Source organism: Miscanthus floridulus, chromosome 2, assembly GCF_019320115.1.
Source record: "Miscanthus floridulus cultivar M001 chromosome 2, ASM1932011v1, whole genome shotgun sequence".
Classification (NCBI taxonomy): Eukaryota; Viridiplantae; Streptophyta; class Magnoliopsida; order Poales; family Poaceae; genus Miscanthus; species Miscanthus floridulus.
The window spans coordinates 161,922,866-161,945,715 of NC_089581.1; the positions used below are offsets into that span (position 1 = coordinate 161,922,866).

The 22,850-nt window shown below is 45.3% G+C and overlaps 2 protein-coding genes across 2 annotated transcripts; both read left to right on the top strand.

Annotated features, from left to right (window-relative positions):
- The first annotated feature begins 14,746 nt into the window (after positions 1–14,746).
- Positions 14,747–16,950, top strand: LOC136535470 (beta-hexosaminidase 2-like). Its single transcript, XM_066527733.1, has 2 exons — positions 14,747–15,716; positions 15,803–16,950. Exons 1-2 carry the CDS (start codon positions 14,885–14,887, stop codon positions 16,765–16,767), a joined length of 1,797 nt encoding a protein of 598 aa, XP_066383830.1. The 5' UTR covers positions 14,747–14,884; the 3' UTR covers positions 16,768–16,950.
- Positions 16,951–17,903: 953 nt separating this feature from the next.
- On the top strand, positions 17,904–21,699 carry LOC136535479 (tubulin alpha-2 chain). Its single transcript, XM_066527740.1, has 5 exons — positions 17,904–18,480; positions 18,977–19,191; positions 19,746–19,945; positions 20,574–21,082; positions 21,190–21,699. Exons 1-5 carry the CDS (start codon positions 18,368–18,370, stop codon positions 21,497–21,499), a joined length of 1,347 nt encoding a protein of 448 aa, XP_066383837.1. The 5' UTR covers positions 17,904–18,367; the 3' UTR covers positions 21,500–21,699.
- The last annotated feature ends 1,151 nt before the right edge of the window (positions 21,700–22,850 follow it).

The window sequence follows — 22,850 nt, forward strand, 5'->3', positions numbered from 1 at the left end:
GCTTTGTTGGATCCATGCCCAACAAAAAACCCACCAGGTGGACTTCAACTGTGAACTCGTCATCAGTATTGCCTATATTACGCAACCAATCATCAGAAAACCCCAAATCAGCCGCCTAAAATCAAACAAACCAAGAAACCCTAGTCAGACACTACAACACATTCTAAAACAAACAGACATCTACAACCAGATTGGTTCATCCTACGATAATCTAAATAAAAGATTATGACTTCCATACACAAACTGTATTTTGGAGGTGGCTCCCTTTTCTAGCACAACCTAGCCACCATCGTCGAAATTCAGCGCGATCAGAACTGGACCCCAAGGTCTAGCACCACCCCGCACCTGTCTTCTCCCGCATTGGCTTTCGTGTTGCTGTCGATCCTCAAAGGCCGCGGACCGCAGGCTCCTTCCTCCGCTCACATCCTTCTCTTCTAGACAGCGCGCTCGAGAGATTAGGTGTGGAGGGGAATGAGACGGAGAGACACAACCAGAGGGTGAAGTGCAAAATTTACCCCCACTCATTGCGGGCAAGGTGTATGGGCAGCCACCATGGACAGCCACGTAGGCTACAAACCTGGTTCCCACTTAGAATGGACCCTCGATGTTTTACCACCGATAGCCTACCACGGGGGTACCTAGGACAGTTGTTCGGGCTTCGACGAATAGTGGAACTTGGTGGTTACACAAAGAGACTTATGATTTATACTGGTTCAGGCCCTCGACTTGGTCGAGTAATAAACTTACGTCCAGTTCGGCGTTAGCCTGTTTGTGTTGTATTGCTTTGAGTATTGGGTGTATTCAGTCGTTTACAAGGGATATCCTCACCAGCCCTTTATAATCCAGGCGCTGAGAGGAGTTGTTTGTGTTCTACTCGGATACGAGGTCAGAGTCCTAAGCTATGCTTCGGGCGCCTTTCCTTGTATAGTCCGAATTGGAGTTTTTATCTTGCACGTTGCTTTGCTCCGTGCTCTTCTTGGCGATTAGGCTGTGGGCCTTATTACCAAGGCCCACTTCCCTATAGTACGGTCTATGGGGGGCTCGTAGGGTTCCCCATCGATAAGCCCCCGAGCATTTTATGATTAAGCTTCAAGGGCCGAGTTATTGTAGACTTGATCCGGGTTCTTCTTGAAGTGAAATCTTGAGATGGTCTTCTTTGATTCTTCTTCTGATTGATGTGCACTTTTGCTAAAAAAAAGTGCACTCAGTGAGTGCAGCCCCCGAGCCTTAGCTGTTTGGCACAAAAAACTGGAGGGTCTTTCTATCTCGATGTCCTCCGAGTTCTTTTCCTTAGAGTGCAGCGAGTGCAATTTTTCATTGAGTGTAGCCTCCGAGCCTCTTGTTTTTTGGTTCAAAAAGCTGGAGGGTCAAAAAATTAAAAATGTACTTTTCTGTGGCGGATACTTGCAGCCCCCGAGCCTTCTGCGGGTTCTTTTCTTTCAAAAAGAAATCGGATGAAGGGTCTTGATGTGTTGTCGTTTGTTGTGGTCTTGAGTTCTTGTATTCTTGGTCCTTCGTCTTTAAATCCGAGCCCCCGGGCATAGTTGAAGCGAATGCCGAACCCCCAAGCTTAGTGTTTGACTAAGCCGTGATGTTCTTCTGAGTTGTTTTTATTCATCCAGGTTGTTTTTAGACTTCTCTGGTTCTTGATATACCTCTTCCAGGTTGTTTGCACTTCGTCCAGGTTCTTTCTAAACTTGTATGTACCTCATTCGGGTTGTTTTCTGATCACTCCAAGTTCTTTTTTGTCTTGATTTCTGTTCCCAACTTGTTTGGGTTGTTTTCCTTCGATATGGATTCTTTTTTATCTTGACTTGATCTCTATCTCTCCTTGTTGGGGTTCTTTTCTGATCAATCCGGGTTCTTTCTAAGCTTGTCTTGGTTCTTGTCGCACCTTGTTGGAGTTCTTTTTTTTATCAATCTGGGCTCTTTTTAAGCTTGTCTTGGTTCTTGCTGTACCTCATCAGGGTTCTTTTTTATCAAACTAGGTTGTTTCTTGACTTATCTGAGTAAAGTAGCTCTCAGGAGCGTGTTTTTCCTGATCTCATGGTACAGATGTAGCTTTCCTTCTTTGTTGGTTGTGGTTCCGCCTTGAGTAGAAAATTCTTTCTTCAATTCTTTCCTCATTCATAGATATGCTACTGTGTGAGGTTGAGCAGCCGCCGGGCTTTTGTATACTTGATAACTTTTGCGTTGGCAGTTAGAAGAGTTCTTGTGATGTGGCTTCCATGCTTGCTCTATCTGCCTGCGGAGGGTTGCAACCTCGAATTTCACTGGGTTCTTTGCTGCCACTCTAGAATGATCTCCTTTGCTTTCTTTGTTGAATTTATCAGATCTTGTACCCTGTTGTAATCCCAGTATCTTCTTGATCAGAGGAGTAAAAGATTATATTGTCTGAGTTGTTGTCCGACTTGTTTAGAGATGTGTCCGTGCTCTTTTTGTTTCGGTTGCCTCTGTGTAAACGTACCCGACTTGTAGTATATTATTTTTTCAATAACTTTCTTGTGAACGGATTGATAGTCATTGTGGTATGAACGGACCGTTGCTCTTCTTTGGTGCGCACTATAATTATTGCTGTAACGGTAATTTTTTGTGACCGTTTTCACTTGGGTCGCGTGGGCCGTGTATTTTTCCCTTTATAAAAATGACTACCCTATTACTGTTGCTCCACTTGCCTTTGCAGTGAAAGATTCCTTAATCCTCGTTGCTGAGAAAACCCTAGCATTGCATCCACCGCTTCAAATCTCTTGCTACTACTGCTACTACATCTGGCCCTTGCTTTCGATTAATGGTGAAGAACAAGGGCAAGGGTGAGTTTGTTGACGAGGAGAAAACTCTTAGGCAAATTGACAATCCCGAATTCATGGCTATGAGGTGGATACAGAAGCAGTTCCTAAAGCCGACAACGCAGGAGGCGGAGCTGGACTTGTTGGTTGCCAACGGGCTCATCTAGGAGATATTTCTTTCTAATTTCTCTTCCCCTGGTGAGCATTTGATTTTGTCTCATTCTCCTGATCAGTCTGTTCTTTTTATTCCTTTTGTGCGGGCGGGGCTCTGTTATCCCCCCGTCTGACTTCTTGTTAGAGTTTCTTGGATCTTATCAGATTCAAGTTCATCATCTTACCCCAAACAGGGTTCTTTTTCTATCTGCTTTCACACATTTTTGTGAAGTTTTTCTTATAATTCCACCTTGTCTTCTTCTTTTCCGCTACTTCTTTCATATGCGGCTCTCTGATTCTAAGAACCCTTCCCTCTTTGGTTGCTGCCTTATTCAAACCCATCAAGGGGTGACTTTTCCTTCTCTTACTCTTTCTGATTCTGTTAAAGATTAGGCTGAAAAATGGTTTTATGTCCCAAAACCAGCTCCTTCTTTTTCTTCTGATCTTTCTGTGACTCCGAGTGCTTTACCTATTTGGAAGGATAAGCTTTCTGCTGCTGAAACTGCTACTCTCAAGCCTGTACTCGCCCGAGTTAAGGTTTTGTAGCAGTTGAGCTTAACTGGTAACTGCATAGTTGTCAGCTTTCTGCGTCGCCGGGTGCAACCTCTCATGCAGAGGGTGCACTTTGGTTTTGAGTACATTGGTTCCCTAGATCCTTCTCGGCTTATTCTGGACACCGAGTTGTCTGAAGAAATCGTCCTTGAATGGTTGGGGCAGATTCTTAGTGGTGTCTCGGTGATGCCCGCCCATGTGGACGAGTATGATGCTGCTCACCCTCCTCCTGAGGTATGCGTATGCCTTCCCAAGTTCTTTTATATCGGGTCTTTTTGATCTTATACAGATTTTGTCTCTTTTATGCAGGACTATGGCTGGGCTTTTAAGCTCGTTGTCCCTACTGCTGCTGCTGATGATGTGGCCGAGGAGGAGGCTGAAGAAGATGAAGATGATGCTGTCGCTGCTGCTGGCAACGTGGTTAAAATTGTTGTTTTAGGGCCGGGTTCTTCTTCTGTCAGGTTGTCTATTGGCTTATTTGAAGGTCAACACCCATATGTTGAGTATGCTCTTGATCCTCGGACTGCTTGATATATCCTATTATCTAGGAAGCGACGGACTGAGGCTGCTTCTAAGCAGTCTTTGCCCAAGAGGCGTCGTTCAGCTCGTCAACACCCTCCAATAGGTAATATTCTCGTAGGTGAGCTTGTGCTGAGCCTTTCCCGAGTTGTTTTCCTAGTTTTGTTTTGATTTATCTCGCTAATCCGAGCTCTGTTTGTTGCTTTGATAGATGGTCACTCTGTTATTGTTCATGAGGAGGAGTCTGATGATAACGTTCCCCTTACTCCTCGCCCGTAAGTTTTCTGCTGTAAATTTCCTTGTGCTTGTCTTTTTGCTCATTTTCTAAATAACTGAATTGCTTTTTTCAATATAGTCGTAAACCGACACCATGTGCCCCTTTTGTGACAGTTGTATCTGCTTCTGTTCTGGAGGCCATCCCAATCTTTTCCTTTGAGGTGGTTGAAGATGATTTGTTTGATGTGCCACTCCCGAATCTTGGCTTCTCGGGGGTGGCAGGTAGCTTCAAGAAGGTTATCAAGTAAGCTCTAGCTTCTTTTCTCTTTGTCCTGATAATTTTTGCTTCTGTCTTTGATTAATCCAGGTTCTTTTTCAAATGCAGGCCTTCAGAAGGTATTTCTTCCTCCTTGGCTCTTGATGCTGGGGATAATTTGCAAGATTCTATTGCTGGTCAGCTTCTTTTTTGTTTTGTGCTTTTACCTTTTGTTTAGTCTCATTTTTGCTAAACAAATTCTCTTTTTTGTAGCTTCTCCTCCTCGTGCCCCTTCTCCTGTAGCACGAGTTGAGGAGGAGGCTAATGCTACTCCAGCAACTCCCCCCGCAGGGCATCGGGTTGAAGAAAGCTTGAGTAGCCCATTTGCTGCCCCCTGGCTGCCGGTTGTGTTGTCCTTGTTGGACATCCCGGAGTCATCTGATCGTAATGATCGAGTGGAGGAGCCCGTCGGGAACAACCCTTTTTCCACTGCTGCTGTTGGAACCGTTGATGCTGGTCAGCTTTCTTCTCCCTCGCCGAGCACTCTTATGCTGACTCAAAGCAGAGAGGAAGTCACTCAGCTGGGCCGTGTTGAGCGGTTGGCTGAGGTGCTCTCTTTATGGGAGAACTTTTCAGGCGCATATGACGCCAAACTCAAGGTATCCAAGTTCTTTTTGACTTTTGATATTGGTTTCTTCTGCTTCTGTCTCACATATTTTTGCTTTGCAGTCTTTACTTCAAGATCAGGATGTCTTGTTTGGTCCTCATGAGGCGCAATTTACTACCATTACTGAGGCTAATTTGAAAAGAAAGGAGGATGAGCTGGCTTAGGCTAAAGTTGGCCTAACTTATGAGAAGGAGCAGCGTGCTCTAACGGAGGCCGCCCTTAATGTCAAGGTGCTTGATACTGAGAAGGCACGTGATACCGCTTAGGCTGAGAATTCTGACTTGAAGAAGAAGCTGGCTGGTAAGTTAATCTTTTGTTGATTGGCTGCTTTCCCTTGTTTTTGCTCTTTTTTCTTTTCTGAGTTGTTGATTTGCTTTCTTTCAGCTCTTGCTCATGAAAAAGAAAACTGGTTGAAAGATAGGGAGGCGATGACTGACACCCTCCATACTTCACAAAATCAGGCTGAGTCTGTAAGTACCCTTGCTGATTTAAAACTGAAAGAAACCCAAGATATTCTTGCTCAAGCAAAATTGATATGATCTGGCGCTGACCAAGATCTTGTTCAGGCCATAAAATCTATTTAAGATCTGTAGGCGAAGTTGAAGGCTGCCCATGAGCAATTCTGGGCTCTTTATGCTACGGTCGCTCCAATCATTGCTTCAGTCTGTCAGCGAGAAGATAGAGATCTAGGCCTTGGAGGCATAATACCGGTGCTTTCTTCCTGGTTTTATGATTTTGTAAGGGGCGGCTTTCATCGATGCATCAACAATGTGGTTTCATATGTCCGGGTTGTTGCTCCTGCTGCCCCTCCTGGGCGGATTACTGAAGCTTCTATAATGGTTGAGTTTTCAAGATAGTGGGAGGAGGCCAAAGTAGAGCTTAGTGGTCTATCAGACCAAATCTTGGATCAGATGAATGTGCTTCCTGCTGTGCCTTTAGCTCCTTAGACATTTAGTGTAATGAACTTATGGTTTCTTGTAATATATACTTTTTTCTGTGCATATGACCAGGCTTTGCCCTGCTTTTGAATTTGTCTTTGACTGCTATGAGCAGGCTTTGACCTATCTTTCTTTTACCGCATTTGTGTAATTTTTGAGTAGTCCTTCCATTTTGTGTGACTGGTTTTGTCGCTCTTCGGATAACAATAATCGACTACATGTTGATATCCGGTTTGTAGAGTTGTTTTTTTGCCACTCTTTTGGACGTGGGATTTGATCATACTGCTTTCTTGAGTAGATAGCCATCCTTGTAGGGTTGTTTCCTGCCACTTCTGGGGCGAGTTGGTCGGCCATTCTTGCCAGATTGTACAATTGTTTCGGCTGCTCTTGGGCCGAGGCAGTTGGTCATGCTGTTCTTGGAATATGTAGCCAAGTTGACTTTGATCATGCTGCTTGTTGGGCGAAGTTTATCGATCATACCGCTCTTGGGGTAGGCGACCGAGATGTAAATTTGTAGATGCTGCTTGCTAGGCGAAGTAGTCGATCGTATTGCTCTTGAGGTAGGTGACCGAGTTGTTGTAGTGATTGTGCCGCTCTTGGGGCAAAGTAGTCGATCGTACCGCTCTTGGGGTAGGCGATCAAGTTGTATATTTGTAGATGCCTGCTTGTTGGGCGAGGTAGTCGATCGTACCGCTCTAGGGGTAGGTGACTGAGTTGTTTTTGTAGATTGCGCCGCTTTTTGGGTGAAGTTGTTGATCGTACCACTCTTGGGGTAGGTGACTGGGTTGTTGGAGTGCTTGTATCGCTCCTTAGGCGAAGTAGTCGATCGTACCGCTCTTGGGGTAAGTGACCAAGTTGTTGGAGTGTTTGTGCCCCTCCTTGGGCGAAGTAGTCGATCGTATCGCTCTTGGGGTAGGCGACCGAGTTGTTGGGGTGCTCGTGCCCCTCCTTGGGTGAAGTAGTCGATCGTACCGCTCTTGGGGTAGGTGACCGAGTTGTTTTTGTAGATAGCGCCGCTTGTTGGGCGTAGTAAACGATCATACCAGCTCTTGGGGTAAGCGATCGGACCCATATAGCACAACCGTTTCTGAGTTGGCTATTTGCAGGGTAAGTAAGCAATCGTACTAGCTCTTGGGGTAAGCGATTGCGCCTGTTTAGCAACAACTGTTTCTGGGTTGAGCTATTGCAGGGCTGCCCCTTTTTCCCCAACCTGATTATGGGTTGGTTCAGTCCATTGGATAGGGCTGTCAGTCAAACCATCTCTATATGGTTGAGTGACAAAAATTGCTCATGTAGCGCAACCATTTCTGGGTTGGCTGTTAACAAGAAAGCCCCTTTTTCCCCAACCTAATTACGGGTTGGTTCTGTCCTATTGGACATGGCTTATATTTTGAAGTCGTTCTTCTTGAAGAATTTCTGCTTTATTTCTCTTGAAGCTTGAGTATAATATGTTGTACTAATTGTAGATTCTTTTGAGTTGGCTGATATGCCTAGTATTCTTCATTGGTATTTCATCTGGAGTCATCAACTCGTATGTGCCGGGTCCTGTTGTGTTTTTCACGATGAAGGGTCCTTCCCATGGACTGAGCAGTTTGTGTCATCCATCTTTCTTCTAGATTAGTCGTAATACTGAGTCCCCTGGCTTTAGTGATCGGGGTTGAGTACTTTTGTCATAATGTCTTCGTAACCCTTGCTGATATCTTGCATTTTGGATTATTGCACTGTCTCTTATTTCTTCTATTGAGTCAATTTCTAACCATCTTGTTTCTTCTGCTTCGCCTTCTTTATATTGTTCTATTCTTGGAGATAGCCATATCAAGTTGGCTGGAAGCACTGCCTCTGATCCGTAGACTAGAAAGAAGGGTGAATAGCCGGTGGCTCTGTTGATCTGGGTTCTTAAACCCCATACTATTTTTGGTAGTTCGTCGATCTATTTTCCACCATAATCTTTCAAATCTTCATATAATCTTGGTTTTAAGCCTTGTAATATGAGTCCATTTGTTTTTTTTGACTTGTCCATTGGCCTACGGGTGTGCTATTGAAGCAAAGTCGATTTCTATCCCATAATCTTTTGCCCAATATTGAAATTCTCTTGCTGTAAATGGTGAACCAAGATCCGTGATTATTCTGTTGGGCATGCCGAACCTATGCATGATGTCTTGTATGAATTCCACTGCCTTTTCTGCACTGTATTTGACCAAAGGTTTATATTCAATCCACTTTGTAAATTTATCGATTGCCACAAATACGTATCCGAAGCCTCCTTTTGCCTTTTTGAGTGGTCCTACTTGATCCAGCCCCCAGCATGAGAACGACCAAGCTGGTGGTATGCATATCAAATTATGAGCAGGCACGTGTGATTGCCTGGCGAACATTTGGCAATTCTTGCATGTTTTGACGAGCTCTTCTGCATCTTTGAGTGCCGTTGGCCAATAAAACCTGGTTCTGAATGCTTTGCCGACCAGTGTCCTAGAGGCTGCATGATTTCCACAACATCCTGAATGGATTTCATCCAAAATTTCCTTTCCTTTATCTGTTGGAACACATTTAAGTAGCACTCCAGATGATGCTGCTCTTTTGTATAGTTTGTCTCCCACCATAATGTAGTTTTTGCTTCTTCGTATAACCCGGGTTGCTTCTGCTTTTTCTTCGGGTAGTTTCTTCTCTTTGATAAAATCAATGTATGTTTGTCTCTAATCATTTTGTATGACCATGATCTGTCTTGATTGGTCTGGTTCTTCTGCTTGATCTATTTCCATTGGATCTGTTGTCTCCTCCTTTTCTGTGTTCCCGGGTTGTTTGATAGATGGGGCTGTGAGTTCTTCTACAAATATACCAGGTGGTACTTTTGCTCTATCTGATCCTAGTTTGGCTAGCACATCTACTGCAACATTGGAATCCCTTAGTACATGATGGATTTCGAGCCCTTGGAATTTTTTCTCTAATTTTCTGACTTCTGCACAGTATGCATCCATATTGTCTTTTGTACAATCCCAATCCTTATTGACTTGATTGGTTACTATAGCTGAATCACCGTAGACAAGTAGCCTTTTGATCCCAAGTGAGCTTACAACTCTTAGACCATGTATTAATGCTTCATATTCTGCTTCATTGTTAGTTGCTTGTCAAAGTATTTGTAGCACATACTTTAACTGTCTTCCTTCTGGTGATATGAATAGCACTCCTGCTCCAGCTCCTCCTAACTTTAGGGAACCATCAAAATACATTTTCCAATGATCAAGTATTGGTTCGGGTTCTTTTTGACTGATTTCTATCCATTCAGCAATGAAGTCGGATAATGCTTGAGATTTGATTGCTGTTCTTAGTTTGAAGTCTAGGTTGAGAGCACCGAGTTCTACTGCCCATTTTGATATCCGACCTGTTGCATCTTTATTGCGTAGAATGTCTTGAAGTAGAAAATTGGTTACCACTGTAATCTTGTGTTCATGGAAATAATGTCTTAGCTTTGTTGATGATATCAACACTGCATAAAGTAGTTTTTGCACATGTGGGTATCTCACTTTTGATTCTGTTAGTACTTCGCTTATGTAATAGACTGGTCTCTGCACTTTGTAAGCGTGTCCGGGTTCTTCTCTCTCAACCACAATTGCTGTGCTAACAACGTTCTTAGTTGCTGTAATATATAGCATCACGTCCTCTTTGCCTTTTGGTGGTATCATTACTGGTGATGATGCTAGGTATTCTTTTAACTTTTGGAATGCTTCTTCTGCCTCTTCTGTCCATTCAAATTTTCCTGCCTTTTTCAATAATTTGAAAAAAGGTAGCCCTTTTTCTCCTAGTCGGGAGATGAATCTGTTGAGTGCTGCCATGCATCCTGTAAGCTTCTATATGTCTTTAACTTTCTTTGGAGGTTTCATATCCATGATGGCTTTAACCTGCTTTGTACTTGCTTCAATTCCTCGGTTGCTGACTAGAAATCCGAGTAGTTGTCCTGATGGGACCCCAAAAACACACTTTGTGGGGTTTAGCTTCCACTGCCATGCTTTTAGATTCTTGAAAGTCTCCTCTAGGTCTTCTATCAATGACCTGGGTTCTTTTGTCTTGATTACTACATCGTCAATGTATGCTTCTGCGTTCCTTCTGACTTGATTTCCCAAACAAGTTTGAATTGCTCTTTGATATGTTGCTCCTGCATTCTTTAGCCCAAAAGGCATTGATTTGTAGCAATATGCCATAAATGGTGTATTGAACAATGTCTTGCTTTGGTGTTCTTCTCTTAGAGATATTTGATGATAGCCTGAATAGCAATCCAGAAAGGATAATAGAGCTGATCCTGCTGTTGAGTCGATGATTTGATCAATCCTTGGTGGAACATATGGATCTTTTGAGCAATGTTTGTTGAGGTCTGTGTAGTCAATGCACACGCGCCATTCTTTTGAATTCTTCTTCTCAACTAGTACCGGGTTGGCAAGCCAATCCGGGTTGATTATTTCTCTAATGAATCTCGCTGTCATGAGCTTGGTGATCTTTTTTTTGACTGCTGCTTTTCTGTCTAGAGCAAATCTTCATAGTTTCTGCTTAATGGGTTTGGACCCTTTGTTCACATTAATTATGTGCTTAGCCAACTTTCTTGGGACCCCTGGCATGTTGGCCGGCTTCTAAGCGAAGATATCTTTGTTGTTCCGAAGAAAGTTGGTGAGCGTGAGTTCCTATTTGGGATCGAGATTTGCACTGATGATTGCCGTCTTCTCCGGGTCACCAGTCAATAAGTCAATAGTCTTGGTAGCGGCTTCTTTTGGTGGTGCAAAGTTGCTTGGCTTCTTAGCTGGTATTTGAATCTCATCCGGGTTCATTTCTTTGGCTAGTATTGCAATCTCCTTTCCTTCCTTTATGTCTTGTAATCTTTCGGATATTTGTACTGCTTGTACGTCGCAGTCATATGCTTTCTTTAGATCTCCTTTTAATGATAATACGCCCTTTGTTGTTGGCATCTTGAGTAGTAGGTATGGATAGTGTGGCACTGCCATGTATTTTGTTAAAGCTGGTCTCCCAAGTATTGCGTGGTAGCATGATTCAAAGTCTGTAACTTTGAATTTGATGAATTCCATCCGGTATTTGTCTGATGTGCCAAAGGTGACTGGTAGGGTTATCTGTCCGAGTGGCATAGCTGCTCTGCCAGGTACTATTCCATAGAATGGTGTGCTTGTTAGTGTCATTAGCCCTTCACAATCCAGATTCATCCTTCTGAGAGTATCTGCGAAAATTATGTTGAGCCCGGCTCCTCCGTCGATGAGTACTTTAGTTACTGCCACTCCTGTGATAGTTGGACCTAGTATCAGCAGGTAGCATCCTGCGTTTGCTGCACTGGTCCATTGGTCTTCTCTTGTGAAGTGGATGGGATACTCTGACCAATCTAGATATCTTGGTGTGGCTGGTTCAGCTGCCATGATGGCTCTATGAGCTAGTTTTTCTTGCCTTTTGCTTCGTGTGTTAGGAACACCTAAAAATATAACTGCTAATTGGTGTTTGGGTTCTTGATAATCTCCTTCAGCTTTCTTTTCCTCCTTCTTGGATTCTTCTTGTTTTTGCTCCGAGTTGTTTTGATTCCTATTTTCTCTCTTTATGAATTGCCGCTGAAAAGTGCTGCATTCAACTAACTTGTGTCTGGTTCCTGGGTGTATGTGACATGGCATGTTCTCTATGTTTTTTGGTGCTCTTCCTCGGTAGTTATTACTCCAATAGTTGCTATTACTGTTGTACCCGCTGTTGTTACTGTTGTTGTAGTTGCCATTGTAATTGCCACCGTTGCTGTTGTCATTGTATCTTCTCTTGTTGCTTGTGGTTGCCACCATGTTGTCTTGCCTCGGCCTTTTGTCTTGCTGTCTATAATCAGGTCTCCTATTTTCTAGGTTGTCCCTAGCAAACCGATGCCGAGTTCTTTCTTCTGATGAAATCAACTTTTCAACAACCCTCTTGAAATCTTCATTTGTTCTTGGGTTGTCATTGAAATAGTCTTTGTATTGCCAGTTTGCTGAGATTCCTTCCGCAAAGGCTTCTATCACTTCTCTATCGGTAATGTCGTGGACTTGAGCCCTGAATTCTCTGAATCTTCTATAGTATTCCCTTAGACTTTCTCCTCTCCTTTGTCTTACTCCTTTCAACTCGGCTGCGGTCATTGGATGGGTAATAATGCATGTAAAGTTATTGCAGAAAGCTTCTTGCAAGTCTTCCCAATATCTGATTGATCTTGGTCTCAATTTGTCAAACCATTGTAGTGGCATTGCTTCGAGGGCCATTGGAAAAAATAGAGCCTTGATGTCGTCATCTTCTCCGGCTAACTCAATAGATTGGGAATAAACTCTTAGCCATTGTCTTGGTTCTACTTTGCCATCGTACTTGGAATGATTTGCTGGTTTAAATTTGTGTGGTAGTTTCAATGTTTGTAGTCTTCCTGCGAAACAAGGGAATCTGTCGTATGGTTCTATTCTTCCGTAGTCTGGCGATCTTGCCCTTCTGTAATAAGACCTGTCTTCTTTAAACTCGGATTCTCTGTAGTCATCTTCTTTGTCAAATCTTCTTGATATTTCTTGGTAGCGTTGGCTCAATTCTGGTTTGCCTCTTTCTTGTTGCTTTGAGTAATGTTCCTGCCTTCCATTAGCATCGACACTTTCTGTTTGTCCTAGCCTTTGAAAATTTGATTTTTTGGGTGGTTGCTCTCCTTGTGGCTCTTGTGGAACTTCTTCGCTGAGTTGTTCTTCTGATCCCCCGACTTCTTTCTTCTGATCTTCCTTTGTTCTTCCGTTGTTCGTGAGAGTGTACAACTCCTTTGTTAATTCTTCAATTCTTTCCCTTTTTGTACTTTTTGCGGCTTCTCTTTCCGCCTTCTTTCTGTTGTATCCCGTTAGTTTCGCCTTGTACTTATTCTAGATTTGCTTCCTTTGTTTAGCCCTGTTCCTTCTTCTAGCCTTCAATTTATTCTTCTTTAGTCTTGCTAGCCTTTGCTCATCATTTTCGTTGCTGTCGCTTTTCTCATCCGGCAAGATGTTGCCTTCTGATTCGTCTGAAGATTTTATATCTGGTATTTGTGGTGGTTGCAAAGATTGTTCTAACTGCTCCACCATGTATACAGTGTACCTCTTCCGAGCTCTTCTTGTACGGTACTTCATCCTTCGTTTGGTTGAGCTGTCGGTAGTTTCTGAGCTGAATCCGAGTTCTTTTCCCTCTTGATAAGGTAGTTCTTCAATGTACGTGCTAGTCTAGGCTTTGCTTGAGGTGAAAGAACCCGACCAATGCACCACACAGTCTTGTGGGGTAACTGTCATGATCATCCCTTCTTGTGCTCCTTCCAGGAGTATTTTTCTTGCTGAGTTCATCTTGCCTTGGGTAAAGTGCTGGTAGATTGACGTCGTATTGTATAGTTCGTACGTTACTGAGTTCTTTTTGGAGTCGTACGGGTTGTATTCCTTCACGATTGTTGTTGTGTCTTCGAGTCCAATTAAGTGTGGCTCCTTTGTTTTGAAAATTGCATCCGAATTGGGGTTGTGCTCCATCTCCTTATCCGAGTTGGAGTCATGCTCCATCTTCTTGTTCGAGTCGGAGTCGTACTCCATCTCCTTCTCAGAATCAGTTTCGTATCCGCTTTCTTCTCCTTTCCGAGTTGGATTCGAAGTCGAAAGTTTCATCATTTTTTCGATGAGTTCTTGCTCGACGGGATTGTTCTTGTCGTCGAATTCTTTTTCTTCTCGGAGATGGGTACGCAGCTTGCCGTCGCCGCCTGCCTCGCAGATCCAGGATCCGAAGATGAAGGTTGTTCCCGCCGAATAAGTCATCTTGAGGTCAAGGTCCGCCGAGCTCTCGAGAAAAAAATTCGTCGAAAGCCCCTACCTAGCACGCCAGTTGTCGATGTTTTACCACCGATAGCCTGCCACAGGGGTACCAGGGACAGTTGTTCGGGCTTCGACGAATAGTGGAACTTGGCGGTTACGCAAAGAGACTCACGATTTATACTGGTTCAGGCCCTCGACTTGGTCGAGTAATAACCTTACGTCCAGTTCGGCGGTAGCCTGTTTGCGTTGTATTGCTTTGAGTATTGGGTGTATTCAGTCTGTTTACAAGGGATATCCTCAGTTCCTCACCAGCCCTTTATAATCCAGGCGCTGAGAGGAGTTGTTTATGTTCTACTCGGATACAAGGTCAGAGTCCTAAGCTATGCTTCGGGCGCCTTTCCTTGTATAGTCTGAATTGAAGTTTTGGTCTTGCATGTTGCTTTACTCCGTGCTCTTCTTGGCGATTGGGCTGTGGGCCTTGTTATCAAAACCCACTTCCCTATAGTACGGTCTATGGGGAGCCCGTAGGGTTCCCCATCGACAGGGTCTCACTCAGCGACCGCGGAGCAAAGGGAGAAGCGGCGCGGCGCAGAAGAGCTTTTTGCTCGCAGGGGTAGCAGGGGTAGGAGGAAGAAGGATAAAAGTGTCTTTGTTCAATAATATTTATTGCTTTTAGTTAATTTTAGGAGGTGTAACTAAACACTCTTTTAGAAAATTTTAAAAGGTTATCTAAAATTTTTAGGAACTAAGTTTAAGGAGGAGGACGGGACCGAACCGGGCCGTAGCCCAGAACAACAGTATTTCAGATCCACATGTTGCGGATAGCGCCAACGACCACTCGCTCACTCTGAGCGGAGTACAAACACGCTCAAGAAAGTCAAAGCCAGATCTGGAGTTCTGCAGTCTGCACCGCTCTCTCTCACTCATCGTCATCGACCCCCACCACCGTAGTCGTATAGACGTGAGACGCCAAAATCCCAAATCTGCTGCGAACTTCCTAAACCTCAGCGATGGCGGCATCGCCGTATTTCCTCCTCCTGCTCTTCCTCTTCCATCCATTAGCTGCACTCGCCTCCCTCGCGCCGGCGCGTTCTCAGGCACCGCCGCCGCGGGTGCCTCAGAAAGTGCAGGTGTGGCCCAAACCGGTGTCCATCTCGTGGCCGCTGGCGGCATACACGCCGATCTCCCCGTCGTTCAGCATCCGCGCCTCCCCGTCGCACCCGTCGCTCCGTCACGCCATCGCGCACTACACCCGCCTCATCCGCACCGAGCGGCACGCGCCGATTATGGCCCCCGTCAACTACACCATCGTCGGCGTCCCCATCCGCCTGCTCGCGCTCTCCGTCTCCGACCCCGACGTCCCGCTCGGCCCCGGCGTTGACGAGTCCTACACGCTCTCGGTGCCACCCAATTCCAGCTCCGCTGACATCTCCTCCGCCACGCCCTGGGGCGCCATCCGCGGTCTCGAGACCTTCTCCCAGCTCGCCTGGAGCAGCGGCGCCGCCGCCGCGGGCGGCCAGCCGATCGTCCCCAGCGACATCCAAATCTCCGACCACCCCCTCTTCACCCACCGCGGCATCCTCCTCGACACCGCACGGAACTACTACCCCGTCCGTGACATCCTCCGCACCATCCGCGCCATGGCCGCCAACAAGCTCAATGTGTTCCACTGGCACATCACCGACTCCCAGTCCTTTCCCATCGTCCTCCCCTCCGTCCCTAACCTCGCCAACTTCGGCTCCTACTCCCCCGCCATGCGCTACACCGACCAGGACGTCCGCCGCATCGTCCGATTCGCCGAGGCCTTCGGCATCCGCGTCATCCCTGAGATCGACATGCCCGGTGAGTGAGACCTGATTCCAAAATACTGTACTGGATCCTGCATTTGCTCTTTTCTATGGTTGCAATCTTCAACGCAAAGACTTCAGGGCACGCGGGGTCGTGGGCGGGCGCGTACCCGGAGATCGTGACCTGCGCGAACAAGTTCTGGGCGCCGACGGCGAAGCCGGCGCTGGCAGCGGAGCCCTGCACGGGGCAGCTGAACCCGCTCAATCCCAAGACGTACCGCGTGGCGCAGGACGTGCTGCGCGACCTGGCGGCCTTGTTCCCGGACCCGTACCTCCACGCGGGCGCCGACGAGGTGAACACGGCGTGCTGGGAGGACGACCCCGTGGTGCGGGGCTTCCTGGCGGACGGCGGCTCCCACGACCGCCTGCTGGAGCTGTTCCTGAACGCGACGCGGCCGTTCCTGGTGCACGAGCTGAACCGCACGTCGGTGTACTGGGAGGACGTCCTCCTGGGGCCCAAGGTGTCGGTCGGGCAGACGGTGCTGCCCCACGACACCACCGTGCTGCAGACGTGGAACAACGGCGCCGAGAACACCAAGCGCATCGTGGCGGCCGGGTACCGCGCCATCGTGTCCTCCGCGTCCTACTACTACCTGGACTGCGGGCACGGCGGCTGGGTGGGCAACGACAGCCGGTACGACGTGCAGGAGAAGGAGCACGACGGCATGCCGCTGTTCAACGACCCCGGCGGCACGGGCGGGTCCTGGTGCGCGCCCTTCAAGACGTGGCAGCGCATCTACGACTACGACATCCTGCACGGGCTGACGGAGGACGAGGCGAGGAGGGTGCTGGGCGGCGAGGTGGCGCTGTGGTCGGAGCAGTCGGACGCCACAGTGCTGGACGGCAGGCTCTGGCCCAGGGCCTCCGCCGCCGCCGAGACGCTCTGGTCCGGGAACAAGGGCTCCAACGGCAGGAAGCGGTACGCCAACGCCACAGTCCGGCTCAACGAGTGGAGACACCGCATGGTGGCGCGCGGCATCCGCGCCGAGCCAATCCAGCCGCTGTGGTGCCCGATGCACCCGCGCATGTGCCACCTGTCGCAGTAGCAGCATCGTAGAGATAGCTTTGCTGCTTCCTGCAATGGACTGAAACTGGATATGCAGTGCAGGGAGTGATACAGGGGCAGACAGGGAGTCGGAACTTGGTGCAAGAACCTTCGGCATCGATCTTCGGATCGAGGTCCGAATGAATCAAGAACACAATAAAACCAACGCATCCCCAATGTGACATGACCATCTTTTGGTTTCATCTTGGTCTGCTCATTCGTGTCACGAAGTAACAGGTGCATCATTGGCTCTGCACCAAAAACGTCCCAACTCCCAAGTTAAACGAAATTGGAAAAAAAGAATCATTAGTAGATTTTCTGTTGGCTTGTCCAATAATACATGAGTGGCACACATGTACTTGATACTCGACTTGATGATTTGTATGCAAGTACTGACGTAAAGTAGGGGGGAAATTAGGACTCAGAAGTCTACATTCTTTCGTCTAGCTATTTGATTGTGATGTTGAAATCCAACGTCTCTGGAGATGAATTTATGGTGCAAAACAGAAATGACGATGCTGTCCCTGGTAGCTTCACGAAGTTTCCTACTCTTCCCGCAGTTTACACCTCAGTACCTCATTGTCCAGCCAGCATAACAGCACTCGAAAATGCATGATGCCCCTCGTTGTCGTTGTTCGATCAGATATCAGAAGATTTGGGACCCTAATTAGTGGCAAACCATTCATTCAGTCGTTTGGTTGCAGAATGAGTAGTCATGAAGATTGACGAAACAGTATTTCTTCAAGAGATCATCAGCATGGCAGGACCCGGCCCCTGTTGTTTGTGCTCATTGGCGGCGTGGCCATCGTAATAGCGTCCTGTCATGGATTACCATGAAGGCAGTGTCCTGCTGGTTATGATGATGGCACTTGATTTGGAATGGATGGTGAAAACGAAGTGCGGTCATTTTTTATTACCAAATATTGTGGTCTAGACAAGAGATATCAGATCAGCAGCTCAATTTCCACATTCGACATAGACCTTTGGACCAGTACACGAAAGAAGAAACCCAAACAGGCAAGGATATAACTTATGTGTCAGACAGAATGTGAATTTTCCCCCCAACAAGGATATGCGACAATACAGATTTCACCGAAAACAGTCATTCTCCACTTAAACGGGAAAAAAATCCAGCGCCACAAAAACGTGGAATTCTTGCACTTGTTTAACCCTGTCGCAGCAAAAAACTATGACAAGATTGCCAGGAAATAATTCCAACACTGCTGCCATTTTGCCACCATAGCATAGCAGACAGATTGGAGTAGACGATGATCATCTCCAGTGCCGTAGGCCCTATACAGTAGTCATCGCAGCAGTAGTTGTTCACAGCTCCACCTAGTGATTTTTGTCCCTCCGGGTCGATTTCCGTCCGACGTGTGTAGTGTAGCGCAATCCATCGGTCGCTGTCTGCTTTCTGAAGAATGTTCCGGTTGACGCCGCTACGCTGCCTTGTCCTCTTTTCTTCCCTTCTACCCTGCCGCACGCCCTGATTCCGTGTGCAGTGGTTCAGACCTTTTCGGTCCTCAGGCTTCTTCCCTGCGCAGAGATAACTGCTTCGGAACTCCAGAGGTAGAGCGAGAGGGCGTCAGGAAGGGAGGGAGATGAGAGAGACCATCAGCATCCATATCGGGCAGGCGGGCATCCAGGTAGGGAATTCTTGCTGGGAGCTCTACTGCCTCGAGCACGGTATCCAGCCTGATGGCCTCATGCCCAGGTGAGGTCCTTTTCCGTTCCAATTTCCGCACTTTCTGTTTATCTCATCCATCCTTCAGAATTCTGTCGATTTTTGATCTATTTGAGATAATTCTAGCTCAGATAATTATTTCAGATAGGGTTACCTTCTGGGTTCTTGTAGCACTAGACTCAAAAAGGTTGTATTTTTTGGAGATAATCCTGGAATATTCATAATCCTGAGGACAATCTTTACTCGTGGATAACAGCCCGAAGTAAAAGCTAGAGAAACTTTGTTTGATGCTCTGACCTCTAAAAATATTTTCTTACGAGTTGATGACACCCCTGCGTTCAAAACCACTTTCTTAAAAAGTTAAAAAGGGACGTGATCGGATAAAAAAAAACTGCATATTAAAGAAGCTCATGTTTTCTGAAACAAGGAGGATAAGCATGTGACATGCTAGTATGCTACCGATTTCTGTGTCCAACTCACCTATTTTACAGCATCCAGTTTCTCAACCTAGGCTGTTTGCTTGCAGTGACACTTCTGTTGGGGTTGCGAGGGATGCATTCAACACGTTCTTCAGTGAAACGAGCGCAGGGAAGCACGTTCCAAGGGCCTTGTTCGTCGACTTGGAGCCCACTGTGATTGACGAGGTGAAAACCGGGAAGTACCGCCAGCTTTTCCATCCTGAGCAGCTCATCTCACACAAGGAAGATGCTGCAAACAACTTTGCCCGTGGACATTACACAGGTGTGACATGTCCCTCACCCTGAGCCATTTCCTGGAGAACGGAAAATGTTTTTTGCAATTTAAAATGCAATATTGAATTGAGTACAATAATTATTGGGGTTTGAAAGCCCTATCTTGAATTTTGGTGCATTGCAAATGCGCTAACCTGTTCGCTTGAACTTTATCAGCCGGCTTATTAGCTAGAATCTACAGTATTTTTTTCTCACAACAAATCAGCTTCAGCCGGCTTTAATACCAGCCGAACAGGCCAAATTTGTGTGTTTGAATAGTACTAGCAAGTGGCAGGTAGAACTAATCCACTACAGTTTGGATATTATATAGGGGCAGGATCTTATAATTTAAACATTCAAGATTCAACCATCCTATGACATGATTTCTGTAGTATTGTCCATGACTTCATATCATACAAGAAACATCACTTCCTTTACCTGGGGCACTTATTTTTAAAAAGATCACAATGCTTTGGAACTGTTCTCTGCTCTTTATTAATAATAACTATCCTGTTTAGGGATCGAGTAATATCTGAAGTTTTACAATATGTTTTTCTGCTGCAGTTGGAAGAGAAGTAGTAGATCTTTGCCTTGATCGGATAAGAAAATTGGCAGACAACTGCACTGGTCTTCAAGGTTTTCTGGTTTTCAATGCTGTTGGTGGTGGAACTGGCTCTGGCCTTGGTTCGCTACTTTTAGAGCGTCTATCAGTAGATTATGGTAGGAAGTCAAAGCTCGGTTTCACCATCTATCCTTCCCCACAGGTATCAAAATGATAATTTGTGACCATTTATCTATGCATCATTTGGTCATCATAGTTACTTATGCAGTCAACAAGCCCGCTCGTTTTAACTGGCTGCGGCTGCACTAGCACTGTACTACAGTAGTTTGTAGTTTTGAAGCCGCAGCCGAAAGTAGCTCATGTTTCATTGTGGGCAATTAATTACAGATTGAATTACCGTCTCAAGAAAAGAATTGTAGTATTCAATGTGAAATATTAAAAAGAAATCACTTCAATGGTAGATCTGAATCGTGATTTGGCAAGACTACCGATACAAAAAAAGTCCATCTTGTCATCAGTTTTGATATACAAAAAAAGTTCAATGGTGTGAGCGAAGAACATTCATATCAATGTTTATGCCCTGTCAGGCTGTCACCATGAACAGTCATTCTTGTTATTGCCCACATAGTGGTTAATAGTACAATATCTAAATCTGTATGTTTGGGACAAGGGTGAGTAAAAAAAGAGTTAATTTGCAACATTACTATTTACGTATACCTAGCTAAAGGCATAGACTTGCCTTCTCAATCAGATAACAAAAGCTTGCAAAGGAGGTTTACCTGTCATTGTAACGTACAAGAACTCTGTACTGAAACCATTTCCTGTTGCAGATCTCAACTGCTGTGGTCGAGCCTTATAACAGCGTGCTCTCCACACATTCCCTGATTGAACACACCGATGTTGTTGTGCTTCTTGACAACGAAGCTATCTATGACATATGCAAGAGGTCCCTTGACATTGAGCGTCCAACATACACCAATCTGAACAGGCTTATATCTCAAGTTATATCATCTCTTACCACGTCGTTGAGGTTTGACGGAGCCATTAATGTTGACATAACTGAGTTCCAGACCAACCTTGTGCCTTATCCCCGGATACACTTCATGCTCTCTTCGTATGCTCCAATTATCTCAGTGGAGAAGGCCTACCATGAACAACACTCTGTTCCTGAGATCACAAATTCTGTGTTTGAGCCATCGAGTGTGATGGCAAAATGTGATCCCAGGCATGGTAAGTACATGGCATGCTGTTTGATGTACCGCGGCGATGTTGTGCCAAAAGATGTGAATGCTGCTATCCATTCAATCAAGACCAAGAGAGCAGTGCAGTTTGTTGACTGGTATATGCTCACAACTCTTACCAATTTATATAAGATTATAGATTGTCTTCTAGCAAAAAGATAGCTGCACGAGACATGAACATCTTTCTCTGTTGCCTTATTCACAGGTGCCCTACTGGCTTCAAGTGCGGGATAAACTACCAACCGCCGACTGTAGTCCCTGGAGGGGACCTGGCCAAAGTGCAACGAGCAGTCTGCATGATCAGCAACAACACAGCCGTGGCTGAGGTCTTCTCCCGTATTGACCGCAAGTTTGATCTCATGTTTGCGAAGCGTGCGTTTGTTCATTGGTATGTCGGTGAAGGGATGGAAGAAGGGGAGTTCTCCGAGGCAAGGGAGGATCTTGCGGCACTGGAGAAGGATTATGAGGAAGTCGGAGCTGAAGTTGAAGACGATGAGGAGGAAGCTGAGTATTGAGTCATCCCGTCTAGATGCATGGTTATTTTCCTTTGGTACCAGTCAACAAGGCATGCTTGGGTTGCATGGTTGTACCTCCCATTTCTTTCCTTGTTTGTTATTGCATTACACCTGTTCATGGTTGGCAGAGTAGAAGTGTGAAGATTGGTTGAACTGGTATGATGGTTTGAGATCAAATAAAATAAGTCTTAAAAATGTCACATTAAAAATATATTAGTAGAATTAGTCACAAGAAACATACTTCCATATCGTTATACTATACTCACAACAAATTATGTTATAAACGCTAAAGTCATAAGAGACCGTTTTGATAACTTCATATCCTAAACGATAAACAGAAAAAAGAAGGGTCCCTTGTTGTGCAATGCATCGGAAGACATGAGGACCCCTTGGCAATGGGTGAGGATGGATGGCATAGAAGATGCATTTCTTGGTCAATGGGCAACTTATTTCAGTGAGCATATTGACAACAAGACACACCGTGATACTGTGGTATTAATATGAGATGACCATAGGAACAGCACACAACGAAAAGCTAGTTCAGGACATTTATAGGAAATCCACAAGGTATCCATGGAGGCGTTTGGTTCTGTTCACTGAATCTCTTGGTTCAATGGATCAACGGGTGTACAGTTCTTCTTGACTCTTGAGAACGAGAGAAAAAAAAAATGCCCCAGTTACTCGCCGGAAAATGCTCAACAACAAAAAAGACATCCACGCTATCATATTGGGCCTTATATACTGATAATATTTGTTCAAGTATCGTACTCCCTCTCTCCCAAAATAGAAGTCGTTCTCGTTTCCCGAAAAGTCAGCCTTTTTTAACTTTGAACAATTATATATAAAAGAATATTAATATTTATAATATATAATTAGTATCATTAGATAGGTCGTTGAATATACTTTCATAGTAAACTTATTCAGAGATATAAATGTTGCACACATTTTTCTACAAACCTAGTCAAAGTTGAAAAAGTTTGACCTGCACGTATTCCATAGAGACTTTCTTTCTGGTACGGAGGGAGTAATCACTAAATAAGTATGTATGGCCGGTTAATGGTGTTGTATTTTTTTTTCCTTTATATATCGTCTTATAAAAATGACGGCAAAGCTCTGGCCGTCCTTATACATGCAGAATTGTTTACAAATGACTTCCATAGATATAGTACTAGGAACTGATTTCTGAACTTTAATTTAACAGTATGAAACATTGGATGGGCCGATCGATTGGTCAGAGAAGTACCAATAGTGATAGAAATTTAGAGAGACATTTTTATTATGGGAACAAATAGGAGAAGAAAAAAAGCTACTGCAGCTCCACTTCCAATTAAAAGGTAGGGTTCTAATGAAG